Source organism: Bidens hawaiensis, unplaced genomic scaffold (assembly GCF_021521415.1).
Source record: "Bidens hawaiensis isolate Kalapana, Puna unplaced genomic scaffold, B.hawaiensis_p1.1 tig00000097_1, whole genome shotgun sequence".
Taxonomy (NCBI): Eukaryota; Viridiplantae; Streptophyta; class Magnoliopsida; order Asterales; family Asteraceae; genus Bidens; species Bidens hawaiensis.
The window spans coordinates 3,411,852-3,438,829 of NW_027491017.1; the positions used below are offsets into that span (position 1 = coordinate 3,411,852).

General features: G+C 41.1%; 1 protein-coding gene and 2 pseudogenes across 1 annotated transcript; all 3 read left to right on the top strand.

Moving 5' to 3' along the window:
• Positions 1 to 10,929: 10,929 nt before the first annotated feature.
• Positions 10,930 to 13,490, top strand: LOC143557696 (monosaccharide-sensing protein 2 pseudogene; annotated as a pseudogene).
• Positions 13,491 to 15,789: 2,299 nt separating this feature from the next.
• Positions 15,790 to 21,996, top strand: LOC143562422 (alpha-1,3-mannosyl-glycoprotein 2-beta-N-acetylglucosaminyltransferase-like). The gene is made up of 18 exons (XM_077050245.1): positions 15,790 to 15,914; positions 16,047 to 16,097; positions 16,260 to 16,347; positions 16,967 to 17,026; positions 17,113 to 17,147; positions 17,223 to 17,299; positions 17,396 to 17,441; positions 17,523 to 17,585; positions 17,881 to 17,947; positions 18,010 to 18,078; positions 18,170 to 18,239; positions 20,586 to 20,647; positions 20,752 to 20,842; positions 20,925 to 21,018; positions 21,333 to 21,395; positions 21,478 to 21,516; positions 21,590 to 21,760; positions 21,863 to 21,996. The coding sequence occupies exons 1-18, from the start codon at positions 15,840 to 15,842 to the stop codon at positions 21,977 to 21,979; spliced, it is 1,338 nt and encodes a 445-aa protein (XP_076906360.1). The 5' UTR covers positions 15,790 to 15,839; the 3' UTR covers positions 21,980 to 21,996.
• A 2,505-nt stretch (positions 21,997 to 24,501) lies between these two features.
• LOC143562526 (amino acid transporter AVT3B pseudogene) lies at positions 24,502 to 25,833 on the top strand (annotated as a pseudogene).
• The last annotated feature ends 1,145 nt before the right edge of the window (positions 25,834 to 26,978 follow it).

Here is a 26,978-nt window from a genome sequence, read left to right on the forward strand (position 1 = left end):
TTATATTTTGGAAAATTGACTGCTGCTTGTAAATAAATTGAATGCTTAATAAGATGTGAATCACTCAATTAAAATATTCACGTGTTTCACTATGAAAGAAAATAGTTTAAGGCAAGACAAAAATTTAGGAGTAATGATTACGACAAACCACATTTTTGTTGTTTGTCGAATGATTCAACATGTTTAGACATACATCTTCGTCTATTATTTATATATACCCAATCTCTTAATTCATTCCTACTCAATATAACTCCCATTTTTATTATTCTATTACACAAGTGATGCGTTTGTAGGTCACAAAGGTCAAGATGAATAGATGCTGCATCAACTGATCATTATAAGATCCATTTTCTTAACAGAAAAATCAAAGGCGTTGGGTATACTTTCATTGTCGATCGACACAATATAGTGATATTCAAATTTGACTTTGAATCTGTTTGGATCAAGTCAAACAACTTTTAATGTGAGAAACATACAAATAACTAAAGTAAATATACTAATATTAGAGTAATTATTATTACGTTGTTGTCTTTGAACTAGAGTTATTGCGTCTCATATATTATAGTGTAATTAATATATTTGTTTTTACGCTAAATAGATTAATTTCATTTGTATCGGATTCTCACCTAGTAAGCCCATCCTAGCAAGCCCAATCAGGAAGCCAACAAAGTAAGCCCATCCTAGCAAGTCTAGTCAGGAAGCCAACAAGTTGAATGAATCCGTAGGAGCGGAGAAGGAACCATAGCCGGATATAAACTGGATAGACGGGAGTAAGGGGCATGACATATACAATGCATGTGTGCAATCTTCTACGCATCTCTTTTTATTTTTTTTGAACGTACGGTGGATATTATATAACGCACCTACTAGCAAGAAACTAGCCGGGCATAAACAAGAAAGAAAATTACATGAATAAGAGAATAAGAGAGGGTTCTTCGGCCACTCTAACCAATTAACTCTACACTATACTCATCCTATTCGAATACCAAAGAAAAGTGAAGTAACATTATAAATCACACCGTATATTTCATACATGCTTTCAAGAAATCAATAGAATCGCATCTTCATCTTCAACTTGTAATCTCTAATTCCCATCCCCTCTTCTATTTTATTTAATTTAAATTATCATTGTAGTCATTCCATTAAATCAATAGAATCACGTCTATCTTATTACCTAATTTGATTCTCTCTCTTGTAAATGAGTTCAAAACATAACATACTGTTATGAGCTTCTTTCCAACTCAACCAGGCTAATTATCAAATGGCACCATATCTAAAACTTTTCTTTTAATTAAATAGTCACAATAAATAATAAACTAATCAATATAATTCATAATTCTAGCTTGTTGTGTTTTTAAGAGTCACAACAGCCATGTTTAATGCAAGTAAACCATTAAAATAAATTTGAATTCTCCAGCAAATCTAAAAAGTCACATTGCCTATAACTTCCATTTTGGCATACAGTCAGATCCAAGCTTATCTTTTATCCAATAAAGCATTTTTTTCAAAAAATCTAAAATGTATTAAAAAATAAATAAGTTTTATTTTCATTACATATCTAGAGTACTTTGCATAGGAAGCTGACAACCAAGCGGACGTGCAGGCGGACGTGAGGGCAAGTCCTCAACTAAGACATTTGTCAGTTTATTTTTCAAAACCAGTCCTTCAACTTTTGCATTACTACAGTTACAGTCCCTTAACCTGTGGAAAAGTCTTTCCACTTCAACCTCCAAGCATGCTTCTAATAATATGTATATATATCCAACCATTCACTTCTCCATATTCATCTTCATTTATCGATTGCTTAGTCATTCGTGTCGTAGAAGAGGCAGGAAAATGAGTGGAGCTGTGCTTGTGGCCATCGCGGCCTCGGTTGGCAACATGATTCAAGGGTGGGATAATGCATGCATTGCTGGTAACAATCCATTTATCATAAAATGATATTATTTTTATTAATTTATGATTACTGATAATTGATAATTATTGTTGTTGTAAACTTGTTATGCAATATAATATAGGTGCTGTTCTATACATAAAGAAAGAATTCAACTTACAAAGTGAACCAACCATTGAAGGTCTAATCGTAGCCATGTGAAGAAACACTAACCGGACCCCGGACGGATTACTAATAACCTGGGGGTTAGATAGATGTTTCCCACGAGGGGTTAGACCCTTGGAAGATGGTTCTTCTGATAACCTGCAAAACATACACCGTGAGCTCGTCACTAAGAAGGGGGGGGGTTCCTCCTTGTGACCACCCTCCGGCGTGAGAATCAGACTAGATTGCTCTTTAAATATAAAAGTATATTAAGAGATTGCTAGAGCAGATATCAGGTATAATATGATGATATTAGATAATGTCAGATGATCATACCATTGGGGTATTTATAGCCGAAGGTAGGTTTCCAAGGAGGTTTAGCTGGCCGAACACTCCACCAACTGTGGCCTACGCACGTGCCCTGCTGGTGACTGGTGAATAGGTGGCGGCTGACAGTGACCAGGCGTGCTGTTCACTCTTCATTTCCTACCAACTACAGGCTAGGCACGTGGTATGGCAGGAGTTGGTGAGCAGGTGGCAGCTATTGGTCACAGTGCTGTGGCGTGTTGCCATGCTGCTGTCAGTGAGCTGTCGTATCTTTGATCAGATCTTTTGTCCATACCTCGTCAGGTATCCAAAAGATCCTTCATTATACGGACTGGCTCGTTTAGGCGGGAGTTTTCCCCCTCCCGCCTTTATGCGGGAATGTTCCCGACTTTTGCTCATTCCTTCAGGTGACACTGAGTGGAGAGCTAAGTGCCTTATGCGTGTAGCCTTGCTGCGCGGGTGGCCTTTCCTAATGGCTTGTATCCGAGGCTGCGGGAACAGGCGGAGTCCTTCACCACTAGGAGGCATTTCCTGCGGGACCAGCTTGCATACCACGCGTAAGGACGTCACGTCTCTGAGCATGGTTGGTCCTGCGGATCCAGTTGGTTCCTGCGCAGACGTCCTTGTTTAAGGTGAGTCTTGCGGGTCCAACTGGGCTCTGCTGGGACCTACCTCTTCAAGTCCCCCCAGTCCAATGTTCTTCTCATGCGTGTTTAATAAAGTGAGGTGAACTTTTGGACTTAAGCAGAGGGTTTTGAAAAGGGGTTTTTGTAAGGTTTTCCATGGGAATTCTTCCCGCGGAAGTCCTTGTCACTTGCAGAAATTCCCGAGTTTCCTGCTTGGTCTTTGGGTATGATGCGGGTAGGTCTGTAACCTCCTCGCAAGTCAGGAGCGTTGAGTTCCTCTTGTGTGGCCTCTCCATGAGGTTTTGGTTGTTTTGAACATAGTGATCAATTATGTTAAAACCACCAATCCCATTCTGGAGCTTCCAACAACGTAGTTCCCGACGTTCCCGCTATGCGGGGATGTTATTTCCGTTTCCGCAAGCATTGCCCAGAAGATCCTTCTTGGTTTCAATTCCCAGCGGAGCGCTTGGTATGTGAAGGGTTTTGCCTTTACACTGTACCCGCGCTCGTCTTACGGTTACTTTACTTCCAAGGTATTCCTGGCGTCAATTCCTTGCGGGTGCTAGGTATGTGAAGGGTTTTGCTCTTACACTGTACCCGCACCCGTCTTACAGTTACTTGGTTGCCGAGGAATATTTGGCTTCAATTCCCTGCGGGTGCTAGGTATGTGAAGGGTTTTGCCTTTACACTGTACCCGCATCCGTCTTACGGTTACTTGTTTGCCAAGGAATATTTGGCTTCAATTCCCTGCGGGTGCTAGGTATGTGAAGGGTTTTGCCTTTACACTGTATCCGCATCCGTCTTACGGTTACTTGTTTGCCAGGGTAAGGGGTATTTTCCCGCTTACTTTTTAATATTTTTAAATTTTGAATTTTGAAATTCGAAAGGTTGGTGAAAAGATAGGAACAGTCCAAACATCTGAAACGTCGTGCGACGGTTTCTTCTGACTGTGTCAGGATGTGCAGGAAGTTATGGTGACATGACATTATATGGTCATTCCAGACGGATTTCCAGGCGCGTGGGCGCGATTTTTCGGGCGCGTGGCCGCGAAAATACTGGCACACGTCCTTTTGACAGCTGTTGCCAGCTTGCTTTTTGCCACGCGTCACAGTTTCATTGCACCTTTGGTTTCTCTCTCTTCCGCATTAAATTCATCGCATTAATTGCGATCACTATATAAAGGGGAGAGTGCTCTTTGTAATTCATACTTTTTTCACTTCATCTTCTCTAAAGCGATTTCTGACGAATACTCTTTAATTCAATTTGAGCATTCCTCCGAAATCGTTTCTCCTTTTTCTGCACCATGTCTTCCCATGATGCTGAAGCTGTAGCTGATGATCGTTGTACTGCTGGCGAGTGCCAGTGTGCTCTGCCCGGCGATCAGTACCGGTACATCGTCAGGAAGTTCATGCTCGATCATCTCGAGCCTGAGTTTCCTGAGTCTCACCAGACCGTGTACGATGCCCCCAGAGGCAAGATCGGGGTCTATGCTGCGTTCTTCATCTATGGGAATCTTAGATTCCCATTGACGAAGTTCGTTTACCGTGTCCTCGAGAGGCACGGTGTTCATCTGACGGAGCTTCATCCGATGGCGATTGCCAAGATCCGGCACTTCGAGTGGGTGTGCCGGATTTTGGGCATTGAGCCCCATGTGGACCGCCTGATGACCTTCTATACTTGGAGGTGCATCCAGGGCTGGTACACCCTGACGACCCGGATTCGGGGTCTGAAGATATGCGCGACCGAGCGCAGCCTTCGCGCGTGGAAGAGGGAGTTCTTCTACATCTCTGCCCGCGCCGTCCCCCTTGCCATGAAGTTTAAAAATGGCCAAGCCATTCCGAGCCTCTACGCCGTCAACTATCAAGAGGCGGAATGGTTTGCGAAGATATCCCGGATCCAGTCTCCGGTTTTCCGGTTTCCGGAGTCCGGGATGGTGATGATGGGGATGAGCCGGGTATGGAAGGAGGCTGACGCGCAGAAAATCCCAATCGTCCTCGAATACGGTTCGAACTTTCTTCCCTACGGTATGCTCTACTTCCTTTTGTTTAATTCATAATATCTTCTAACTTTTCTTCTTTCAGAGGGGAACGATCTGGGGTCGCTCCTATACCCGCGGGAGGCTGACGGTCCCGCGCGGATGGGTACTCGTGCCTTAGATGAGGGCGAGTTGCCCATCCTTCAACAAACAGCGGACCGGTTTGTGGAGGTCTATCCGCTGGGCCACGAGATCCTGAGCCACCAGCGGCCAGGTAAGGCGATCTTCCACCCTTCATTCCTTAATGCTGTACCTGTTGGAGTTGATCTGTCTTCCTCTGAGGAAACCTCAGATTGTCCTCCGCTGGTGCGGAAGAAGGCTGCTGGCGGGAAGGGGAAGGAGAAGGCTTCCACAGCCGGTCCAGTAGTTCTATCTGACTCCGAGTCAGATAGAGAAGAGGTGGCGGGGAACCCCGGTGGTGAGAAGACCACTGCTCCGGAGGTTACAGCTGTTTCCTCCGGAGAGGCAGCGACGACGGCGGTGACCGGTACCAAGAGGCCGGCTCCATCGGGCTCTTCCCCGCCTGTCCGTACGTTCAGGCTCAAGAAAACCCGTAAGTACCCTTATTTCTGTTTTGTAGATATTACTTAGTAATTTGTCTAACACTTTATTTATGCAGGCGTGGATGTTGACGCATTCCAGGGTGGAGCGCAGACTACTCCGCCAATGACGGTAGGCTTGGTCAGCCTACCTGAGGCGTCGACCCAGGTATCTATGCCTGCATCCGCTGGTTCAGCTGCTCCTGAGCAGCCTGTTCCAGCCGAGATGACGTCTCCGCCGGCCGTGAGTGCTATTTTTACAGCATCTTTCACAGAGCCGGCGGTTGCTGCTGCTGCTTCCGAGGCGGAGACCACCGCGGCGACCACGGCGGCTGCTGCCATGCCCCCGCCACCGGCACCGATGGCCGGACCATCAGGTACGCGCGGGGTCTTTCACCAATCTCTGTCACCTTCCCATCTGCCTGACCTTTTGGACGGATTTCCTTTAGGTTCAGGTGATGGGTTTGGCGGCTATCGGCCCGTTATTGACCCTACAGGTGCGTAGGGTTCTTCTTGGCCCTTATAATTTTTATCATCTTTTCCTAACTGCTTTTGTTTCTTTTGCAGTCTCAGATTCCAATGAAGTGTATGTTCCACGATGGAACATACGCCGAGGAACAACCCTTCGCACCCCTGTGGAGTGCGTGGAATGGGCTCGCCACGCTGCTCCTCATGGTGCGTTGGGGGAAGCCATGGCCAGCTACCAGGAGGGTAGGCTGAGCAATGAGCTTCGGGTTCTCCAAGCCCGGACGCAGCCCCGCGTCGAGCTGCTCTGTCGTGAAAATGACAAGTTAAGAGCAGCTCGCGCCAACGAAATATCTCAAGCGCGGGTTCTCCGGGAGGAGAACCAAAGGTTGACCGCGTATGCTGCGGAGAAGGAGAAGGCCTTCAAGGCCCTCGAGGTTGAAGTTCAGGCGCGACTCGAGGCCCGTTCCAAGGCTGCCCAAGCTGTTAATGAACAGCTTCGGCTAGCTAAGGAGGCTGCGCGAAACGCAACCGAGAGGGCTACCAAGGCTGAAGCTGCTGCTGAGCCTCTTCGTGAGGAGAATGAGCAGCTTAAATGCAAATTAAAGGCTCTTCAGCAGGCTTATGACGCCTTGGCCATGGAAGATGCCAAGAAACTCCAGGAGATCCTGGACCAGAGGAGGGTGCTTGACCACGCCGAGCGGAAGCTTAAGGGCGTCGAAGAGGCTGCTGCAAAGGAAGTTCTACTCGCCAATCTTAACCAGAGCGGAGCCGAACGCGCCTGCAAAGAAGCTCAAGCATCCCTCCAATGGCTTCTTCGAGAAGCGTTGCCTCAGGTAACTTTAGCTTTGTCTTCACGCTTTCCTTTGTAAAGTAGAATTAACACTTGTATATTTTCTTTATAGGTTGTGCGTCGGGTCTTCTCAGAGACCTCCTACGACGATGCAATGAGCGCAGCCCTCAACGCTTCTCACGAGGATGGGGAAAAGGCCGGCTTCCTGCTTGGTCTAGGGTTCGCTGAGAGAGGCTTGCCGCCCTCCAACTTCCCTTTATTCAATGTAAATACCGAAGCTGCGTATGACCAAGCAGTGAACCAATACGCCGCCTTCCCGCATCCGGTGGTGGAGAAAGTGGAAGAAGTAGCTGCTGCTGATGATGGGTTAGCTGTCCTCAGAGCTTTCCTCGCACCACCCCGTTCCTCAGACGGAGCGGGGCCAAGTGGAAGCTGCCCTGAAGCTTGATCCTGAAGATCCCTTCCCACTGCTTAGGATAGCTTTGTATACATAGCTCGTATAGATTTATTCTTTTAGGCGGGTAGTTACCCGGCCATTCTTTGTAATATATCAATGAAATATAAATCTTTTTGCGTATAAGATTGTCATTTCCTTCTTTGGGTTCTTTGCTTTATAAACTTATGACTTGCATACTTAGTTTAGATTAGCAATTTTCCAAGTGTAAGTTAACCTGTGAACGTGGTTGATAAGGGTTAAAGTTTTGCTTCCTCTTTCGTGATTGTGCGGGTGGAACCGTCACTTGCCCTTAGTAGGATGGCTAAACTTTAACCTTTACCTGACCTGCGTGTAGGTTCTTCTCATTCTTGAGATAAGTTAACCTTTGAACGTGGTTGATAATAGGTGTGAAGTTTTGCTTCCTCTTTCGTGATTGTGCGGGTAGACCCGTCACTTGCACTTAGTAGGATGGCAAAACTTTACCCATATCTGACCTGCGTGTAGGTTTCTCTCATCTTTTTAAGTATTGATTAACCATTCAGCGCGTGGTTGTCAATAGATTTGGTTTCCCTTCATGATTTAGTGGGATAGCCAATGTTTACCAATGACTGACCTGCGTGAAGGTTTGTCACGCTTTTGGGTTCGTGCGGGTAGTACCGCCTTCCCACGCAACGGCTTCACGTAATGTGACTGCCGTCACTAGTGTTGCATAGTTTAAACGTTCGACGCGCGGTTATTGATAGGTTATTGTTCAGTTCCCTTATGATTCATGCGGATAGACCGGCACTTTCATTTTTGGGTGTTGAACTTTTTTCCTTCAACTGACCTGCGTGAAGGTTTTTCATTGTTATTGGGTTCGTGCGGGTAGGACCGCCTTCCCACGCAACGACTTCACGTAATTACACGGTGAAAGTCGGCATATTAGTGAAAAGTATAGTGCAAAATTATCTGCTTCAATGTTTTCGAGAGAATCATTTCCATTAGAAGTGGCTCTTGGCCTTTTCTTTACAAATTGGAATTGATTTACATGCAAACTGTGTAAATGAGCTCCCTTCCATGTTGGGATGGGAGTGCCATCGAGCCGATACGCACCTGGTTCGGGATCTCGTTCTTTACGCAGCATGTAGTCTCGATATTGAAGCTGGAAGTTTTATTCGTTTTCCCCGGCTGGGGTTCCATACGCACCCGCCTGCTCAGCTTTTATTGCGCCACGAGGTGCGCGAGCGTCCCATCTCTGACAAATGCTTCGACCATGTCCTTTACGTCTACGCATTCTTCAGTGTTGTGGCCCTTGGTCCTGTGAAAGTCACAGTACTTGCTCCGATCAGCATCGTGACGATGTCGGATTATTGGAGGCTTTGGCCATGGGAGCCCTTCAGTGGCGAATATCTCAGCGACGCTTTTGGTGAGTGGCGTCCATCTGGAGTTCCGGTGCGGCTGTACATTATCCCTTCCGCCCAATCTATGTTGTAAGCCGGATGGGGTGTCAAAGTTGACCCTTGACTCCCAAATGCCCTGCTTGCGCTTTTTATTCAGTCGGGCGGTGAGGACGTTGTCTTCTCTCGTCTTCTGACTGTAGAGGTTTGTGCTTTGTGGGAGATCTCTTCCCAGTTGCCTCTCCGTTTCCGCATAGCGTTTTGCCGCTGTCATGATGGCATCCCACGTGGATGGCATGCCATCTTTACCCGTTAGGGTGCGGATGAGCTCTGGGTCATGCGCGCCCTGAATGAAAGCAGCGCGAACAAGATCTTCACTTATATTGCCCAAACTTAGCTTCTTTGAGTTGAAGCGAGTGATGAAGTTTGGCAGAGATTCATCCTCCTCTCGCATGCATTTGAGGATTGTCCATTGCTCCTCGGTATACTTCCGTTGTTGGCTGAAGTGTTGGCCAAACTTCTGCTGGAAGTCTGCCCAGTCGTAGATGTGGTTGACCGGTAGACGATCAAACCAAGCTCTAGCAGCCCCAACAAGCGTCATTTGGAACATGTAACACCACGTGGGTTCCGTCCAATTGCTGACTGTTGCCCCCGCTATGAACCTGTTCAAATGATCGTCTGGATCAGATATACCGTCATATGTGCCTATGTTAGGCATCTGTTTGGCACTTTTCGGGGCAATTGCTTCCGCAATGTCCCTTGCAAATTTGGACGTTCCTGCATTTGCAATGTTTGGTCTGAATGTTTTGGAGAAGTCTCGTGGACTTCCACCTGTGGTCTTTGGTTTGAAGGCTTGTCCAAAATGCCTTTTCTGTTGGGGTTCCGTTTCCTTACGCTTCCCTTTTGCCCTATGGCGAGGGTTTGCGTCGGAGTCGGATTCCTCCGAGTCATCCAAGTAATCGAATTCGTCGGCCTGTTGTACGGAACGCAAGCGTTCGTCCAACTAAGCCTGGAATTCCTTTTGTCGTGCTTCCGCCCACGCCTTAACTTCTTTGAGAGTTTGGTGGGGGAACCTTCGTTTCTCAATCTGGGTATCGGTGGATCCCAGTAGGCGATCATTTACTCCACTTGCCCCAGCATGAGTAACTGGGGTAGTGTTCGTAAAATTTACTTCACTTGCCCCGGCTTGGGTAACCGGGGTAGTGTTTGTAAAAATCGTGTTGCCGGTACTCCCCCCAGTAGCTGGGGTTGTGGTTACCGGGATTTCTCTAACCATCTTGGAAGTTTGAAAAAACTGGAGAGATAAAGTTCTAGCTTTATGCACGGATGGCGCCAATGAAGAAACACTAACCGGACCCCGGACGGATTACTAATAACCTGGGGGTTAGATAGATGTTTCCCACGAGGGGTTAGACCCTTGGAAGATGGTTCTTCTGATAACCTGCAAAACATACACCGTGAGCTCGTCACTAAGAAGGGGGGGGGGGGGTTCCTCCTTGTGACCACCCTCCGGCGTGAGAATCAGACTAGATTGCTCTTTAAATATAAAAGTATATTAAGAGATTGCTAGAGCAGATATCAGGTATAATATGATGATATTAGATAATGTCAGATGATCATACCATTGGGGTATTTATAGCCGAAGGTAGGTTTCCAAGGAGGTTTAGCTGGCCGAACACTCCACCAACTGTGGCCTACGCACGTGCCCTGCTGGTGACTGGTGAATAGGTGGCGGCTGACAGTGACCAGGCGTGCTGTTCACTCTTCATTTCCTACCAACTACAGGCTAGGCACGTGGTATGGCAGGAGTTGGTGAGCAGGTGGCAGCTATTGGTCACAGTGCTGTGGCGTGTTGCCATGCTGCTGTCAGTGAGCTGTCGTATCTTTGATCAGATCTTTTGTCCATACCTCGTCAGGTATCCAAAAGATCCTTCATTATACGGACTGGCTCGTTTAGGCGGGAGTTTTCCCCCTCCCGCCTTTATGCGGGAATGTTCCCGACTTTTGCTCATTCCTTCAGGTGACACTGAGTGGAGAGCTAAGTGCCTTATGCGTGTAGCCTTGCTGCGCGGGTGGCCTTTCCTAATGGCTTGTATCCGAGGCTGCGGGAACAGGCGGAGTCCTTCACCACTAGAAGGCATTTCCTGCGGGACCAGCTTGCATACCACGCGTAAGGACGTCACGTCTCTGAGCATGGTTGGTCCTGCGGATCCAGTTGGTTCCTGCGCAGACGTCCTTGTTTAAGGTGAGTCTTGCGGGTCCAACTGGGCTCTGCTGGGACCTACCTCTTCACCATGTCACTAATCGGTGCCACATTGGTCACAACATTCTCGGGCCCGGTTTTAGACCGGGTGGGCCGGCGGCCCATGCTACTGATCTCATCTCTTCTTTACTTCATTGGGGGTCTAGTAATGTTATGGTCCCCAAATGTATACATCCTTTTGTTAGGTAGACTGTTAGACGGTTTAGCAATCGGGCTTGCGGTTACTTTGGTACCCGTGTACATATCAGAAACATCACCGCCCGAAATAAGGGGCTCGCTTAATACCCTGCCCCAGTTCATGGGTTCGGGCGGGATGTTTTTGTCTTACTGTATGGTTTTTGGTATGTCGTTGATGGACTCGCCAGACTGGCGGTTAATGCTCGGCGTTCTCTTTATTCCATCGTTATTTTACTTTCTTTTAACCGTCTTTTTTCTCCCCGAGTCTCCAAGATGGCTTGTGAGCAAAGGGAGAATGCTGGAGGCGAGACGTGTGTTACAGAGGCTGCGTGGGAGAGATGATGTGGCAGGTGAGCTGGCGCTGCTCGTTGAAGGGCTTGGAATAGGTGGAGAGACGGTTATAGAAGAGTACATAATTGAAGAAGGCGCGCCTTTATTGGCTTCGGGTCAAGGGAGTGGTAATGGTAATCACCAAAGTGCTCTTTTAGTGGACCCGCTTGTGACGCTTTTTAGCAGTGTACATGGGAGTAAAGGAAGCGCGGTTTTCCCACATTTTGGGAGCGTGTTTAGTGATAAAGGAAATCTAGTTAAACCCAATTGGGATGATGTGAGCGTTGGTGGTGGAGGTGACGGTTATCAGTCTGATGACGCTACTGGAAATGACTCGGATGACGATTTGCATTTACCTTTAATTCAACCCGCGCCTTATGAAATTATTAGAAATAATAATAATATTAATCATGAGGAGAAATTGAGTAGTACTGATATTGGAGGTGGTTGGCAGCTAGGATGGAAATGGTCAACTGGTCAACAGACGACGAAAGATGGGTTTGAAAGAGTGTATTTGAACCAAGAGATTGGTGAGTCCTTGGTTAGCCATCCTGCATTGTATTCTAAGGATCTTATGGACCAGCATCCAGTTGGGCCAGCCATGGTCCACCCAGCCAAAGCGACAAACGGGTCAAGTTGGTCTGATCTTTTTGAGCCAGGGGTCAAGCATGCACTGCTTGTTGGGATTGGTCTTCAGATACTGCAACAGGTAACAAGTTTTGAACTTTTTTGGTAAACTTATTTGGGTCAAGTTGACCTGACGCGTTGGTGATGTTTTCTTGACCAGTTTTCGGGAATCAGTGGAGTTCTTTATTACACGCCGCAGATTCTTGAAGAAGCGGGAGTTGGCGTTCTGTTATCAAATTTGGGAATTAGTTCAACTTCTTCATCTCTTCTTATTAGTAACATTATAACATTGTTGATGCTTCCTTGTATTGCTGTGGCCATGAGACTCATGGATCTTTCTGGAAGAAGGTAATATTCGTGTTAAAAACGAATTTTAACTTTTGTAACGCAGTAAAAAATCGTTAAAGTTTTAGAAGTTTGATCAATAAAAAACCAATTTTTGAGTATAACGGTTGCCTAATAAAATATGACTCGGTGTGTTCATGTAACCAAAATAACAGTGTATTAACTAAACCTAGTAAAAAACTGACGGTTTGGTTTTATGTTTTTTCGAAAACCGATTTTACAGTTCGGTTTTTGGTTTCAACCACAAAGAGAACCCAAAACCGAAAAATCGATTTTAAGTACTTTAAACATAATAATAAATGGTGTAGCCCAAAAATTTTAGGCTCAGATTCAGTAGTTTGGGCCTTTTTTTCTTTCAACCAAAAATTTTGAACCCTAAATGGTAAAACCGAAAACAAACAAAAGCCATTGAGAAAACCAAAAAAGCCGAAAGTGAATGGTTTTCAAAAACTCAAAAACCTAATATTTGGTTTTTGGTTCATTTTAAGCCAAAAACTGACCCATGCACACCCTAGGCTGACAGCTGACGTGTTAGTGGCTTCAACACTTCAATTGTTCAGCTCAAAAGTATATGCATTACCTTATCCAAAAATTCTTGATCTTTTTACATTATTTTGTTCATATAAAACAATTGAAATGACGGTTATACCTTTTTCGTGTTATTGCAGGACACTTCTGCTAACCACGATCCCCGTCTTAATATTAAGCCTCATAGTTTTGGTCATAGGAGGTCTAGTAAACTTTGGTAACGTTGTGAATGCAGCCATCTCAACCACTAGTGTCATCATCTACTTTTGTTGTTTCGTTATGGGCTTCGGCCCAATCCCAAACATCCTATGCTCAGAGATTTTCCCAACGCGTGTTCGTGGGATCTGCATTGCCATTTGTGCCCTCACATTTTGGATTTGTGACATTATTGTCACGTATTCTTTGCCCGTGCTGCTTACTTCTGTTGGTTTGACGGGCGTGTTTGCTTTTTATGCGGTTGTATGCATCGTGTCGTGGGCGTTTGTTTTCTTGAAAGTGCCCGAGACGAAAGGAATGCCTCTAGAAGTGATTACTGAGTTCTTCTCGGTTGGTGCTAAACAGGTTGTTGCAGAAAAGAAGAATTAACTTGAAGTGTGTTTTTGTTATTGTTATGTTGGTGTGTTTTGTGTAAGTTTGAAAGATGGGATTTTGAAATCCTTATGTGGTTGAAATTTTGGTTATTTTCTAACTAGTTTAGTAGTTTGCCATCAACCCGCCATGAAAATAATTAATAGTTTGTTAAATGGGTCAGCTTAAGCCTTAAGGATTGATCAATTTAAAAAATGCGTTAAATCAAATACGATCATTTACCATTTGAAAATGTGTTATATTTAATTATACGGAAAGTTATTGAAGGGTCAAAATTCAAATATTCGATTTCCCATTTCATTAGTCTAAGCGGATTCGGTTTAGTGTTGGATTGAACCCATGAACATGTTTAGCTAAATGGGTGACGTTTGAATCTACCTAATAGGGGGTGTTTGGGATTGCTTATTTTAATCAACTTATGACTTATAACTCATTAAAAAGTTAAAAGAAGATGTTTGAGATTGTTTAATACAAGGGAGAATAGTTTTTTTACTAAGTTACAATTTTATAACTTAGAATTTATCTCAAAAATAAGTTAAAAGAAGGTACAAGTGTAGAATCCCAAGAATGTATACATGAGATGAAAACAAAATCTAAAAAATACATGCACTAAAGTAAACTAATCGTGGGAATATACCTTAAACGGGAGAAATGACGGTACATAATTAGCTGAATATTTTAAAACTGAATGGACCGGAGTCACCGTCACCCAAATTTAAGCCATGACCTATTATTAATTAATTAACTTTGGCGCGTTAGTTTCACATGATTCGTGGGAATTCAAAGGAATTGGAATTAAAATCCAATGACATGAAGTGTTCGTTTCGTTGGAATTGGAATCTTAATTCCATTTTGGTGTGTTCGGTTGACAAGGAATTGGAATTGGAATTGGAATTGGAATTCAATTCCTTCAAATTCCTTTAAACAAAGGGATTCTAAATCCTTCCATCATGTGAAGGAATTCAAGTAAATTTGATGGAATCTTCAATTGGGCAACTAACATGGTCGCGTTCGGGTCGACATTTCAGGGGTGTTCACATTCAGGTCGACGCTTCGAGTCTTAGCGCTTTCAGCTCAATGCTCCGGGCCGGGTCGCGTTTGGGTCAACGCCCCGGGTCAGCTCGCTTCGGTTCGGCACCCCGCGTCAGTTTGTGTTCGGTTTGACGCAAGGGTCAGTTCGGCTCAACCCGACCCGGTCTGCCGACGCCCCAGCCATTTCATGGACCAAAACGAAACAAAGAATAGAAACCGAAATGAAACGAAACTGAACTAACCAAAACGAAACAGAAAAAAAACATAAACCGAACAAAAAAAACTAACCAAAATAAAAGTTAAACCGAACCGAGTAAACCGACTGAAATGAAACAAAAAAAGGGAAACAAACAAAACGAAACAAAAAATTAAACCCGAACGGAAACGAAACAAAAAAAAATGACATAAACGAACCAAAAAAACCAAAACGGGCCGAAACAAAAAAAAAGTGAATAAAATAAGCAAAAAATGAACTTGAACCAGATATAAACCCAAAAAAAAACATCATAAACGAACCAAAAAAACCAAAACGGGCCGAAACCCAAGAAAATGAACAAAATAAGCAAAAAACGAACTTGAACCAACACAGAAACCGATAAAACAGCATAAACGAATCAAAAAAACCGAAACGGGCCGAAACCCAAAAAAATGAACAAAATAAGCAAAAAAACGAACTTGAACCAAACAAAAACCGAAAAAACGAACCAAAAACACGAAACGGGCCGAAACCCAAAAAACTGAACAAAATAAGCAAAAAAAAAAAACGAACTCGAAGAAAACAGAAAACGAAAAACCAACCTAAACGAACCCAAAAAATCGAAACCGAGCCTGAACAAAACCCAATAAACTAACCAACTGAAGCAAAAAAAAAACGAACTGAAATGAAACTGAAAAAAATAACGAAACAAAGAAAAAACGAAAGCGGGCCGGGTGGAAGCGGTTTGGATCACCAGCGGAAAACGTTATGGGTCATTAGTAGAGTGGGTCAAAGTGATTGCCTTCGACTCATTGGCCAACCAAACACGTTAGATGGAATTGGAAATTCCATCAAATTCCATTCCTATGAGAATGTTCCAATTCCAATTCCAATTCATTTAAATTCCAATTCCTATACAAATTTCAATTCCGATTCCATTCCATTACGTCCGTGAAACGAACACGCCTTAGCTTTAAAGTTATGTTTCACATTTCGGTTTGTATCCCAGCCAAAGCCGAATAAAAGTAAAAATCTTACTAACCCATAAGCGTTGACCCGCAAGAAGAGTCTTAAAAACCCAGGCGAATGAATTCATATTTTAGTTTGATCCAATAAAAATGGGAAGATGGTCCTGCTTTGATTTGAGATATCTGCTGCTGATACTCGTTGCACTTGCATTCATCTACACACAGGTCTCTCTCTTTCTTTCACCTAATTCTTAATTATTATTATTATTATCTTTCAATGAATACCCAATTTTCAGTTTTCTCATATTTATACTTCAGTTTCTAGTTTGTTTGATTAGATTATTAATACATTATTAGGTGAAGCTGTTTTCCACACAATCTCAGTATGCAGATACACTTGCAGCTGCTGTAAGTATACATATACATATACACTTGCTGCCCAACACCACACCGCACACACTTTGGGGCTTTTAATTATGATATTGTTCTACAAGATTGTGATAATAATTGGGTTATTGTTTATGGGGATTAAGTGATTTTGTGAATGATTGAATCTTATGTTCATAACAGGTGGAAGCTGAAAATCATTGCAGGAATCAGATGCGGTTACTAATCGGTCAAATTGGCACTCATCAGGAAAATGCTGTCGGCTTGGAAGGTACTGGATCATAAACGAACCAAACAAATACAAACAGGGCATGTTGGTTTAACTTTAGTTGAACAAGCGATCGAACACAAGCATTTTAACGAACTAGGTTTTCTTGATCATGTAGTTCATTAAGAAAACGAGTCATGTTCGTTTGCTAATAGTATAAATGAACGGTTCACAAGCGAATGAAGCTGAACATAGAGGAACAAACTTAACTTAATTGTGCGGACGCCAATGACAATTAAACGTGAATCAATCTTTTGGGCCTATAAAACTCATAAAACTAGATTTAGTCGTAATGAGTGATATTTAATTTAGAGTGAATTGTAATTGGTGGTATCCTATTTTTATAAAAATAAGATTAAATTGTAGTGGGCCTGTAAAGAATTAAAATGAATATATAAACAAACGTAAACGCACGAACTAAAAAAATGTAAACTGACGAATATAAATGAACATAAATGAATGAATGAGACTTGTGTTCATGTTCTTTAACCAAATGTACAAAAAGGTTTGTTCTTGTTCGATTGCCTGTTAAGTAAACTTAAATAAACGAACTTCCTGCCGAACGAATGTTCATTTCATTTACATGCATAGTGGTATTTTGTCTTATTTACTGATGTTTCAGAGAAAATAAAACGTCAAGAAAACGCGTGTGAACAACTGAAGGCTGTTCAAGATCTTGAAAGTAAGCTCATCTCATCATCATGATCATCTATTTTATAAAGTTCTCATCTTGGAATAATAAAAGGCTTCTTTTTTATTAATCGTTAGAGAAAGGCGATAGAAGTTTGATACGGAATGCACAGGTTTGGATTAAAATATCAATACTTTATTTTAATTTCTTGATTTTTATTATACATGAATATACTTCATCGTTCTAGGTGCCAGTGGCAGCTGTTGTGATTATGGCCTGCAATCGTGCTGATTATCTTGAACGGACCATTAAATCTATCTTAAAGTATGTTGTATGTAAATATCATCCTACTTTTTATTTTTATAATAAGTTAACTAAACTTCATAAACTAACTATATCTCCATTCTTTGTGATTTTTAGATATCATAGCTCTGTTGCGTTAAAGTTTCCGATGTTTGTGTCACAGGTATATATAACAGTCTTAATACACTCGCTGTTCAAACATTAGTTAAGGATAATATGTGAATATTAATATTATTATTTTCAGGACGGGTCAAATGCGGATGTTAGAACAAAGGCTATGGGTTATGATCAGCTGACCTACATGCAGGTTATTTTTTCAGAACTGGGCTGGATTATATTTGACCTCAAATGGGTCAAATGTGTAAACGGGTTGAAAGTGGCCCAAAGTGTATTTATATGCTTTACAATGTCTTTTTTTTTATTAAAAAGCTAGTATTTAATAATAAAGTCCTCATAATCATATCTAGTATTTATAATACTAAAAAAGGGGCGAAAAAGTGTGGTCCAACCCGACCCAACCCACTTTAAAATGCCCATTTTGACCCGAACCATTTGCCACCTCTAGTTTTAATGTGCTGAAATCTATCTTCTTATTCTTGCAGCACTTGGATTATGAACCTGTAATTTCTGAAAGGCCCGGGGAGCTAATTGCATATTACAAGATAGCCCGTTAGTAAAAAATTTAATTAAACTTTTTTGGATGGAATACCAATTTACGGCCGTATTACCAGGTCACTACAAGTGGGCACTCGATCAGTTGTTTTACAAACATAATTTTGATCGGGTTATCATACTTGAAGGTATGGGCTTTAAAGTATATCACTTTGTTTAACATATTTTTTCTTAAAATATGAAAACAAAATGCTGATAATGGTTACTTGTTGGATGCAGATGATATGGAGATTGCCCCTGACTTTTTTGATTATTTTGAGGCTGGAGCGGATCTACTTGATAAAGATAAGTAAGTCTTCTGCATAAACTATGAGCCAAACGGTCAGTGAGCCGTATGGCGGGAAGTTCATTTAATTATATAATCGAACGAACATGAACAGACTTTTTGTATATTTAGTTAATAAACGAACAATGCATGTATTGTTCGTTCATTTATGTTCGTTTGATTATGTTCGTTAGTTTAAGTTCATTCGTTTATGTTTTTAATATGTTCAATTTTAATTGTTAATTGTTTATTTCCGGGTCATGAGTATCGGTCATCAGTTCATCTCATTTGAAGGGGTTGTAAGCGGAAACTGATCAAAGGTTGAACAATCACAAAAGCAAATAAAAGGAGCATTCAAGGTTGTTTGTTGTTAGCTAGTCAAGAAAAACTGCGCAGGTGTAAACATTGTGGCGTTGGAAGTTCAAACCAAGATCACTTTGGATGTGGCCGGGAAGAGATCGTGGTTCTGTGAAGAGTCGAGATGGTAATGAGTGTTTTCGGGATAAAAGCCACGTGAAATATTATAAGTGTGGTGAATTTGGTCACTACTACTATGAGCGTGAAATTGAAAAATCAAGAAGCGAATTGAAAAGGAACCAATTTTGGGTCTCGGTTAATAATAGCCATTTGAATGAATGGAATGAATAAATGATTAAGGAGGTGATTGCTGGGTTAATCGTTTATTTACCGGGTCATGACTCACGAGTATGGGTCGTCAGTTGGTATTTTATATCATTTTTAGTTTAAAGGCTCGCTTACCGTGTACGTTGGTGGTGCACGTAAGGTAGAAGATTGGGTCATACGTAGTACCGACTCTCTAGGTTTTATTTGCTATTTTCATGTTAGCACATTGCTGTTATGCGTGGCTATATATGGCCTCTTTTGTTTAATGAATAAAGTTGCACTGTTCACCTTTTACTTTTTGGCCTTCATTCTAAGATAATTATACATCTTTCTCCTGCACTTTCATCTCGATCAAGTGCTTCTGTTCTTTTTATTGAGGCCTGATAACCAACACATGGTAGTTGGTATCAGAGCTTCGTTCGTTTGAAGGGGTTGTAAGTTGGATCTGATCCAGCTTGAAGTTGCTCTGTTACCAAGTGATGGTTATCGGGCCTCAATAAAAAGAACAAACGCACTTTGGTCGATATGAAAGTGCAGGAGAAAGATGTATAATTATTTTAGAGTGAATTCAGAAAGTAAAAGGTGGACAACGCAGCTTTATTCATCAAACAGAAGAGGCGATATATTAGCCGTACACAACAGCAACGTGCTAACAAGAAAATAGCAAATAAAATACTACCTATAAAACCGGTACTAGGTATGGCGTAATCTTGTACCTGATGTGCACCACCAACGTACACTTCCATATGAGTCCGTGAAACCCAAATACCAAGCCTAACTAATTCAATAAACCAAAATATAAAATAATAATGCTTAATTTAAGGTTCTAGCATGTGATCCATGTGAACCTTTAGCTTAATTCATATACCTTTAAACTAGAAATGATATTAAATACCAACTGATGACCCATACTTGTGACTCGGTATATAACGATTAACCAACGATCACCTCCTTAATCATTTATTAATTCACATGGCTAATTTAACCAGGGACCCAAAATCGGTTCCTCTTCAATTAAATTCGCTTCTTGATTCAGTTTTGGACACTCGTTGTAGTGATCAAATTCACCACACTTATAACATTTCACGTGGCTTTTATCCCGGAAACACTCATTACCGTCTCGGCTCTTCACGTACCCACGACTTCTTCGGTTCTTCCCCAACCACATCCAAAGTCATCTCGGTTTAAACTTCCAACACCACAATGTTTACACCCGTGCGGATTTTCTTGATAGGTAACAGCAAACCACCTTGAATGTCATCCATTTCCTGGCTCCTCATATGCTTTCAATCTTCCAACACTTTCGTCAAAGAGCATCGTATCCAATTCGAAACATTGTTTAACTGACACAACAATTTGAAGAAATGGCCTAGGCATGGAATCGAGTAGCCTTTTTACCAAATCCGCTCCTTCAAGCTCAAAACATTGGTTCTATTTCGGTTATGCTCGTTTGTCTATGTTAAGTTATACTCGTTCATTTATATTTTTGATGAACGAACATACACGAGCTTACTCATTTTCTTGTCGAATGAACACTAACAAGAAATACCCATTCGTTTAGTTGTTCATTTTCAATCTTTTGTTTGGTTAAAATTGAAATAATGAACACGAACATGCTTGGTTCGTGTTCACTCGGTACATTTACAGACCTAGTTATGATAACGTATGCTATACTCTGTATTTATGAAATCTGTTAGATTTAAATAATTATTAATATTGCAATCCGTATTGTTAAAACCGTGATAGGTCAATCATGGCTATCTCTTCGTGGAATGACAACGGGCAAAAACAATTTGTGCATGATCCTTGTAAGTCTTACTTCTGCTTACTTTAAACAGTGAAACGCATTATCTTCCTTTTGTTAATTCTCCAAACACGAACTGCGTGTCTGCTTAAACGCCACATCTTACAGATGCGTTATATCGGTCTGATTTTTTCCCTGGTCTTGGATGGATGCTAACTAAACCTACATGGGATGAGCTTTCTCCAAAATGGCCAAAAGCATATCCTTTAAAAGATGCAATCATTTCTTATGTTTATTTATATTTTTATTTCAAGTGAGAATTTTCTTTGACATGATAGTACTTACTGGGATGATTGGTTAAGATTAAAAGAAAATCACAAAGGGCGGCAATTTATTCGTCCAGAAGTATGCAGAACTTACAATTTTGGGGAGCATGTAGGTATCTTCTATTAGAATTTTTGTTTAAACATGAATTAGTTTCATATTTTATGCCAGAAAAAAGCATAAAATCGTCAAAAATGTTAATTTAAGGTGACCAACTTTCAAGAATTTCAGTTTAAGCTAATCTGACCTGGTAACTGGTAAAAAATGAAAGCGCGTCACCTCTGATCATGTTGACTTTTTTCCTTGACACGCACTGGAAAATGTTTGTCATAAGTAATTAAATAAATTATTTTTTTCTGGCCTAAAATAAGTTGGTTACTTTTTTATGAATTTTCAGAAATACTTGATTAATTTTTTTTTTCCAGGGCTCTAGTTTAGGACAGTTCTTCGAACAATATCTAAAACCTATCAAACTGAACAATGTTAAGGTATGTAACAACTTATATTTTACATATATAATGTGGGTTCTTTGGTATTTTGTCATTTCATTAATTATTATTGTTTATTAAGGTTGATTGGAAGTCAACCAACTTGAGCTACCTAATGGAGGTACATATTTCACAATTAAAATTCGTTTAATTGACATTTTGAATATGACTTATGGTTAGTTCTTTGTTTGCAGGATAAGTTTGTGAAGCATTTTGCTGACCTCTTGAAAAATGCAAAGCCTACATATGGAAATGATCTTGTTTTGAAAACGAATAATGTCAATGGAGACGTGCGTATTCATTATACCGATCAATCACATTTTGAAAACATTGCCCGACAATTTGGCATTTTTGAAGAGTGGAAGGTATCACATTTCCATGTTAATGACCTTTTAATTTATTTCACTATCTTATTGAAAACAAGCTATGTAATAAATAATAACTCGTGTTTTATATGGTATATTTAGGATGGTGTACCAAGGACTGCGTATAAGGGCGTTGTTGTTTTCCGACACCAGTTGTTAAAGCGTGTATTTCTTGTTGGACCAAAATCTCTTCAACAGTTGGGAATAAAAAATTCTTGATATAGGTAACTTTTTAAATGGTACCAGAAGTTCATCTAAGAACTAGGTAGCCGTAGATACATGTAGTTTTGTGAGTCTTATTTTGGATTTTATTGTATAAAACAAACCACACAAATTTTCATACAGCCACAAGAGATGTCATATATATATATATTCATCAAACTTATTCTTGAATCAAAAACCCTAAGCTCTTTGGCTTTGTGGTGGTGCTAACCATGTAACATGGTCTTTCATGTTGCTCAGACCTGCAAAAGGTTCGAATCTAGCATTCACTGGTTTTCTACCCTTAACCCTCTGAAGGTCATATGTCCTGGGAAAGCTGCATTTTACTTGATCTCATTAGTTAGCTAGTTGTCGGTGGTCCAATATAGGTTTGAGCTTGTCTCAATTCAAGCTTGTTTAAACTTGTCTAGATACGAGCTTTGAACAAGATAGTCCATGAACTTCTCAGCCGTTTAAGAACCATATACACACAATAAACATATGTATGATAAGAAAGTAGTTTGGTTAAAGATTTGCTGAATACATTGATAGTATATATATATGATGAATGAAATCGAAATGGTAAAAACATATAAAATAACGATTTTTCATGTTATTGGATTACCTGATTTGCATCTCCTTAAGGCGCGCGGCCATCTGGAGGCTTCCTTGATCCTCAAGTTACCTAGGAAGTATGTCTAGTTCGATGTGTTTGTAAACGACGGAGATAACAAAGTCAAATCGACTCGATTCAAATTGCCGATGGTCGAGCTTCGTCGTTCACAAGCACATCAATCTGGATGTACTTCTATAAACACAACTCAAAATATTCATCCAAGAAGATGGGGAGGAATCATGTTATAGGTTCCAACATTGTACTGTACATGTACTTGCTCCTTGTACTACACTAAACTAATGTCCAATAATCAATCAGAAGCCAACAAAACATGGCATCAGTTTTGTTTTCATTTATGGGCAGTTTTTGTTTGGGACTGTGTTTCAATTTAAAAATAGCAAGGTCTAGTAGAGAAAATTATTGTAGCGGTAACACCTAAGACAACCCGATCAAACCTACGCTCCGTCCAAGAACCTTCCTACGCACGAGTGTCTAATAGAATAAAGGAGGATTGCAGAAGAGTTAACATATGATGAATATGACTTGTGAAAATGTCTTTACGGGCTAGACGTTCTCGTCACAAGCATCCATATCTCATGTTCTCTTCTTCCGCTTTGATTGTTAAATTGGTACACATTAGTGGTCCCAGAGTCAGTTCACAAGCGTCCATATCTCATGCTCTCTTCTTCCGCGTAGGAAGCCTTGGCATGACATATTGACATAATCAACACCATTTGACAACCTGTGTTAGCCGAGGTTCGAGCTCACTAACTTTCGTTTCTGATCTGGGCTAACCATAGCCACTATTAGATGAACTTTGTAACTTTATTTATATAAGTTGTTCGATAATTTTTTTATAAAAAAATAAATAAAATCATCTTAGCAAAAGTACTTGTTTTATCTCAGATAAATGTTGACATGGTTTACATGCTATCAAATATTCAAGATCATAACGATTTAGGGTGCCTAACATGTACAAATTACAAATATAAAACAGGATTCATTATAACGACTTAGGGTGAGATAATCTGATTTAAGATAATAATGGGCCTTGGAAGGTTTTCGGTGAGTTGGCCCAAATCCAATTACCTTCTTTTTAGATCTATGATATGAGAATTTAATGATATTTATTAGGGGTGTTTGAAGACTTATGAATAAAAATTTAAAAATTAATAAATTAAAAAAAGGAATATTATGATTGTTTGATGGCTCATTTTTTCTCTCTCTCACTCTCTTTTCCTCTCTATCGGTTTCACTAAGCCGAAACTCAACCCAATTTAAATCGAAATAGGGTTGGCGGAGGTGTTGCCGACCAAAGTGACCCACGGATACCCTTATAAACAATATTAATATTTGAAAATTTACTTGACTAATGAAAGTTGTGATCACTTGATTTCATTTATTAATTGGATATTGTGTGCCTTGAAGGTTAATTTCTTCGCGTGTCATTTGTTATTTATCATGATCCCTATATGCATGCTTGCCCCTCTAGTAAGTGAGTTGTACATGATGTGAATTATGCTAATTTTCTCTCTTGTAAGATTGCTTCACATTTTGGAGTGGCATCATGTATCTCATCGTTCCTTTGAGTGAAAATTACAAAAGAGATTTAAGTTGCACTCTTTTAATTTGTTTTAGGATAATTATTAATTAGTGCAATATGCAACTCTTTACTCGGAATAACATTAATCTCAAAAGAAACGACAAACTTTAATTTATAAAGTATTTCTGGGACCCACAAAATGTGACAAAAATCACAACACAACCCAACCATCATCGTACTCAATTTAAGCAGATTCACACGTGCTTCATCCACACATCTGTCACATTAATCTTCAAATACATATTCTTCTTCTCCCTACAAAATATCACATTCCGTTCGAAAATATCCCCATTTTCATTCAGCAACAATCATAATTGAATGCAACCTTCAATCAAATTCAATCAACATGGTGTTTGATACCCAAAGCAGCAACATCACTTCATCCTCCAACGTTACCCGACCGGTTCCTAGTGAAGACTCCCCTCTCCTCGGGTTCTCCGATTCGTTGTCGTCGACACCGAAGACCTTCGCCAACGTCTTCATCGCCATCGTGGGCGCGGGTGTTCTCGGCCTCCCCTACACCTTCATGCGGACCGGTTGGATCACCGGAGTGGTCATGATCTTTGCTGTCGCGGGCCTTGTATACCGCGGCATGATGCTGCTAGTTGAAACCCGAAGAAAGTTCGAATCCCCGATGAATTACTCCAAGATTAATTCTTTTGGTGATCTCGGGTTCGTTGTTTGCGGCCCGGTCGGTCGGTTTGCCGTGGATGTTATGATCATAGCATCCCAAGCTGGATTCTGTGTTGGATATTTGATATTCATTGGTAACACGTTAGCCAATTTGTTGAATTCTAGTGGTGATTATATCTTGGGGATGCATGTTAAAACATTTTACATATGGAGTTGTTTTCCATTCCAATTATGTTTAAACGCAATTCCAACATTGACACTTTTAGCCCCTTTGAGTATCTTCGCGGATATCGTTGATATCTGCGCGATGGGCGTTGTAATGGTCCAAGACGTCGTCGTCTCCACAAAAACGACGGTAAATGTTAGGGCGTTCGGGTCGTTTCCCATGTTTTGTTATGGGCTTGGGGTGGCTTTGTTTTCGTTCGAAGGAATTGGGATGGCGTTGCCGTTGGAATCAGAAGCGCGTGACAAGAAACGGTTCGGGTCGGTTTTGGGGTGGGCTATGTTTTTCATTGCGGGTATGTATGGGTTGTTTGGAGTGTTGGGCTACTTTGCTTTTGGTGAAGATACAAGGGATATTATTACAGAGAATATGGGTCATGGTGTTGTTAGTTCTCTAGTGCAATTTGGGCTTTGTGTGAATCTTTTCTTTACATTCCCTTTAATGATGCATCCGGTTTATGAAGTTATGGAGAGAAGGTATTGGGATGGGATGTATTGTTTGTGGATGAGATGGGTGGTGGTTATGGCGGTGAGTTTGGTGGCTCTTTTCGTGCCGAATTTCGCAGACTTTTTATCGCTTGTTGGGAGTAGTACTTGTTGCATACTCGGGTTGGTGTTACCGGCTTTGTTTCATTATATTGTGTTTAAGAATGAGTTGAAGAGTGAAGAACTTATGTGGGATTTGGGGATGATTGTTTTGGGTGTGATTCTTGGTGTGTTGGGAACTTGGTTTTCTTTGATGGAAATATTGTTTTGAGTCTATGGGTTAGGGTTTGAGTTTGATTTGATCATCAAGTGTGTGTCAATCATCACATCAAAGTCTTAAATGGTTGTGAAAGAAGAGAGCCCTCAATATTCAAACAACGAGGAAGGATGGATTGTTTGTTTTGGTCCTTTGATGGCAATGAGTGTTGTTCAACATTAGTGGTTGTAGGCGCAAGTGTTGTTGTGAGGTTGGACCTACTCTTGAGTGTGAAAAATAAGCATTATTCTTTTGGTGGTGAAGAACTTTGCGGTTTATTTTCATGTTTGAGGAGGATTGAATGTTAGTGTAAAAGCCAAAGGAATTTATATAGAGTTTGATAGTGTTGTTATATTGAGCCCTTTAATGCAATTTGGTATTGTTATATGCTATCGTTAGTAGGTATATGAATCGATTGAACTGCATTTATCAATTAGGTACTTGTACTTAGAAGCTTTCATTGCAGTAGTACAAGCCGGTATCGGTACCATCTCGAGTTCATCCCGAGTTCATCCCTACTCACAAGCTAAATTTAGAAGCTTTTATTGCACGTGATATATTTCAGGTCCCTTCTTTTAGAGTATTTATAAAAGTACAAAATAACTCTTATGGTATACTTTTAATTTTAGTAAATCAGGTGCTCTATCGTGGTTGATTTTTCTTACATAAATTGACAAATATTATCGACGTCCTCGCTATAATGTGCGAGTTTACATAGAAGATTTTTTTTATATATAAACTTTCAAAGTCGTTGAACTATTTTGCAGTTTAACGCGTAAAATTTGTATTCGTTTAGCTATAACGTACGAGTCCTATTTAATGTGTCATAAAGAGAAATTAATGGGGTATATTTCACTATTAATTTGGATTCTTTATATTTGAAATTACAAATTGTTTGAAAACACTTAGGTGTTATTTGTTTTTTTGAAAAAGGTCTGCGCAGCCTCTTTTGTCCGCGCCTTGCAGATCACGCTCAGATATTGCTATCTGCAGATTGTTTCTCCAATACGTTTTGTTAAAAAACGTCTCCGCAAGCTCTTCTTGGTGCAGACTTGACTCATCCACTTCTGAGATTTTATAACGTCCGCAGAAGGTTAAAACACCATACCCTACCAACACCCATTGTCCACCATCACCACCACCGCCACCCACTATTCGCCACCACTACCGCCCACCCCACCACCCACCATCTGCCACCGCC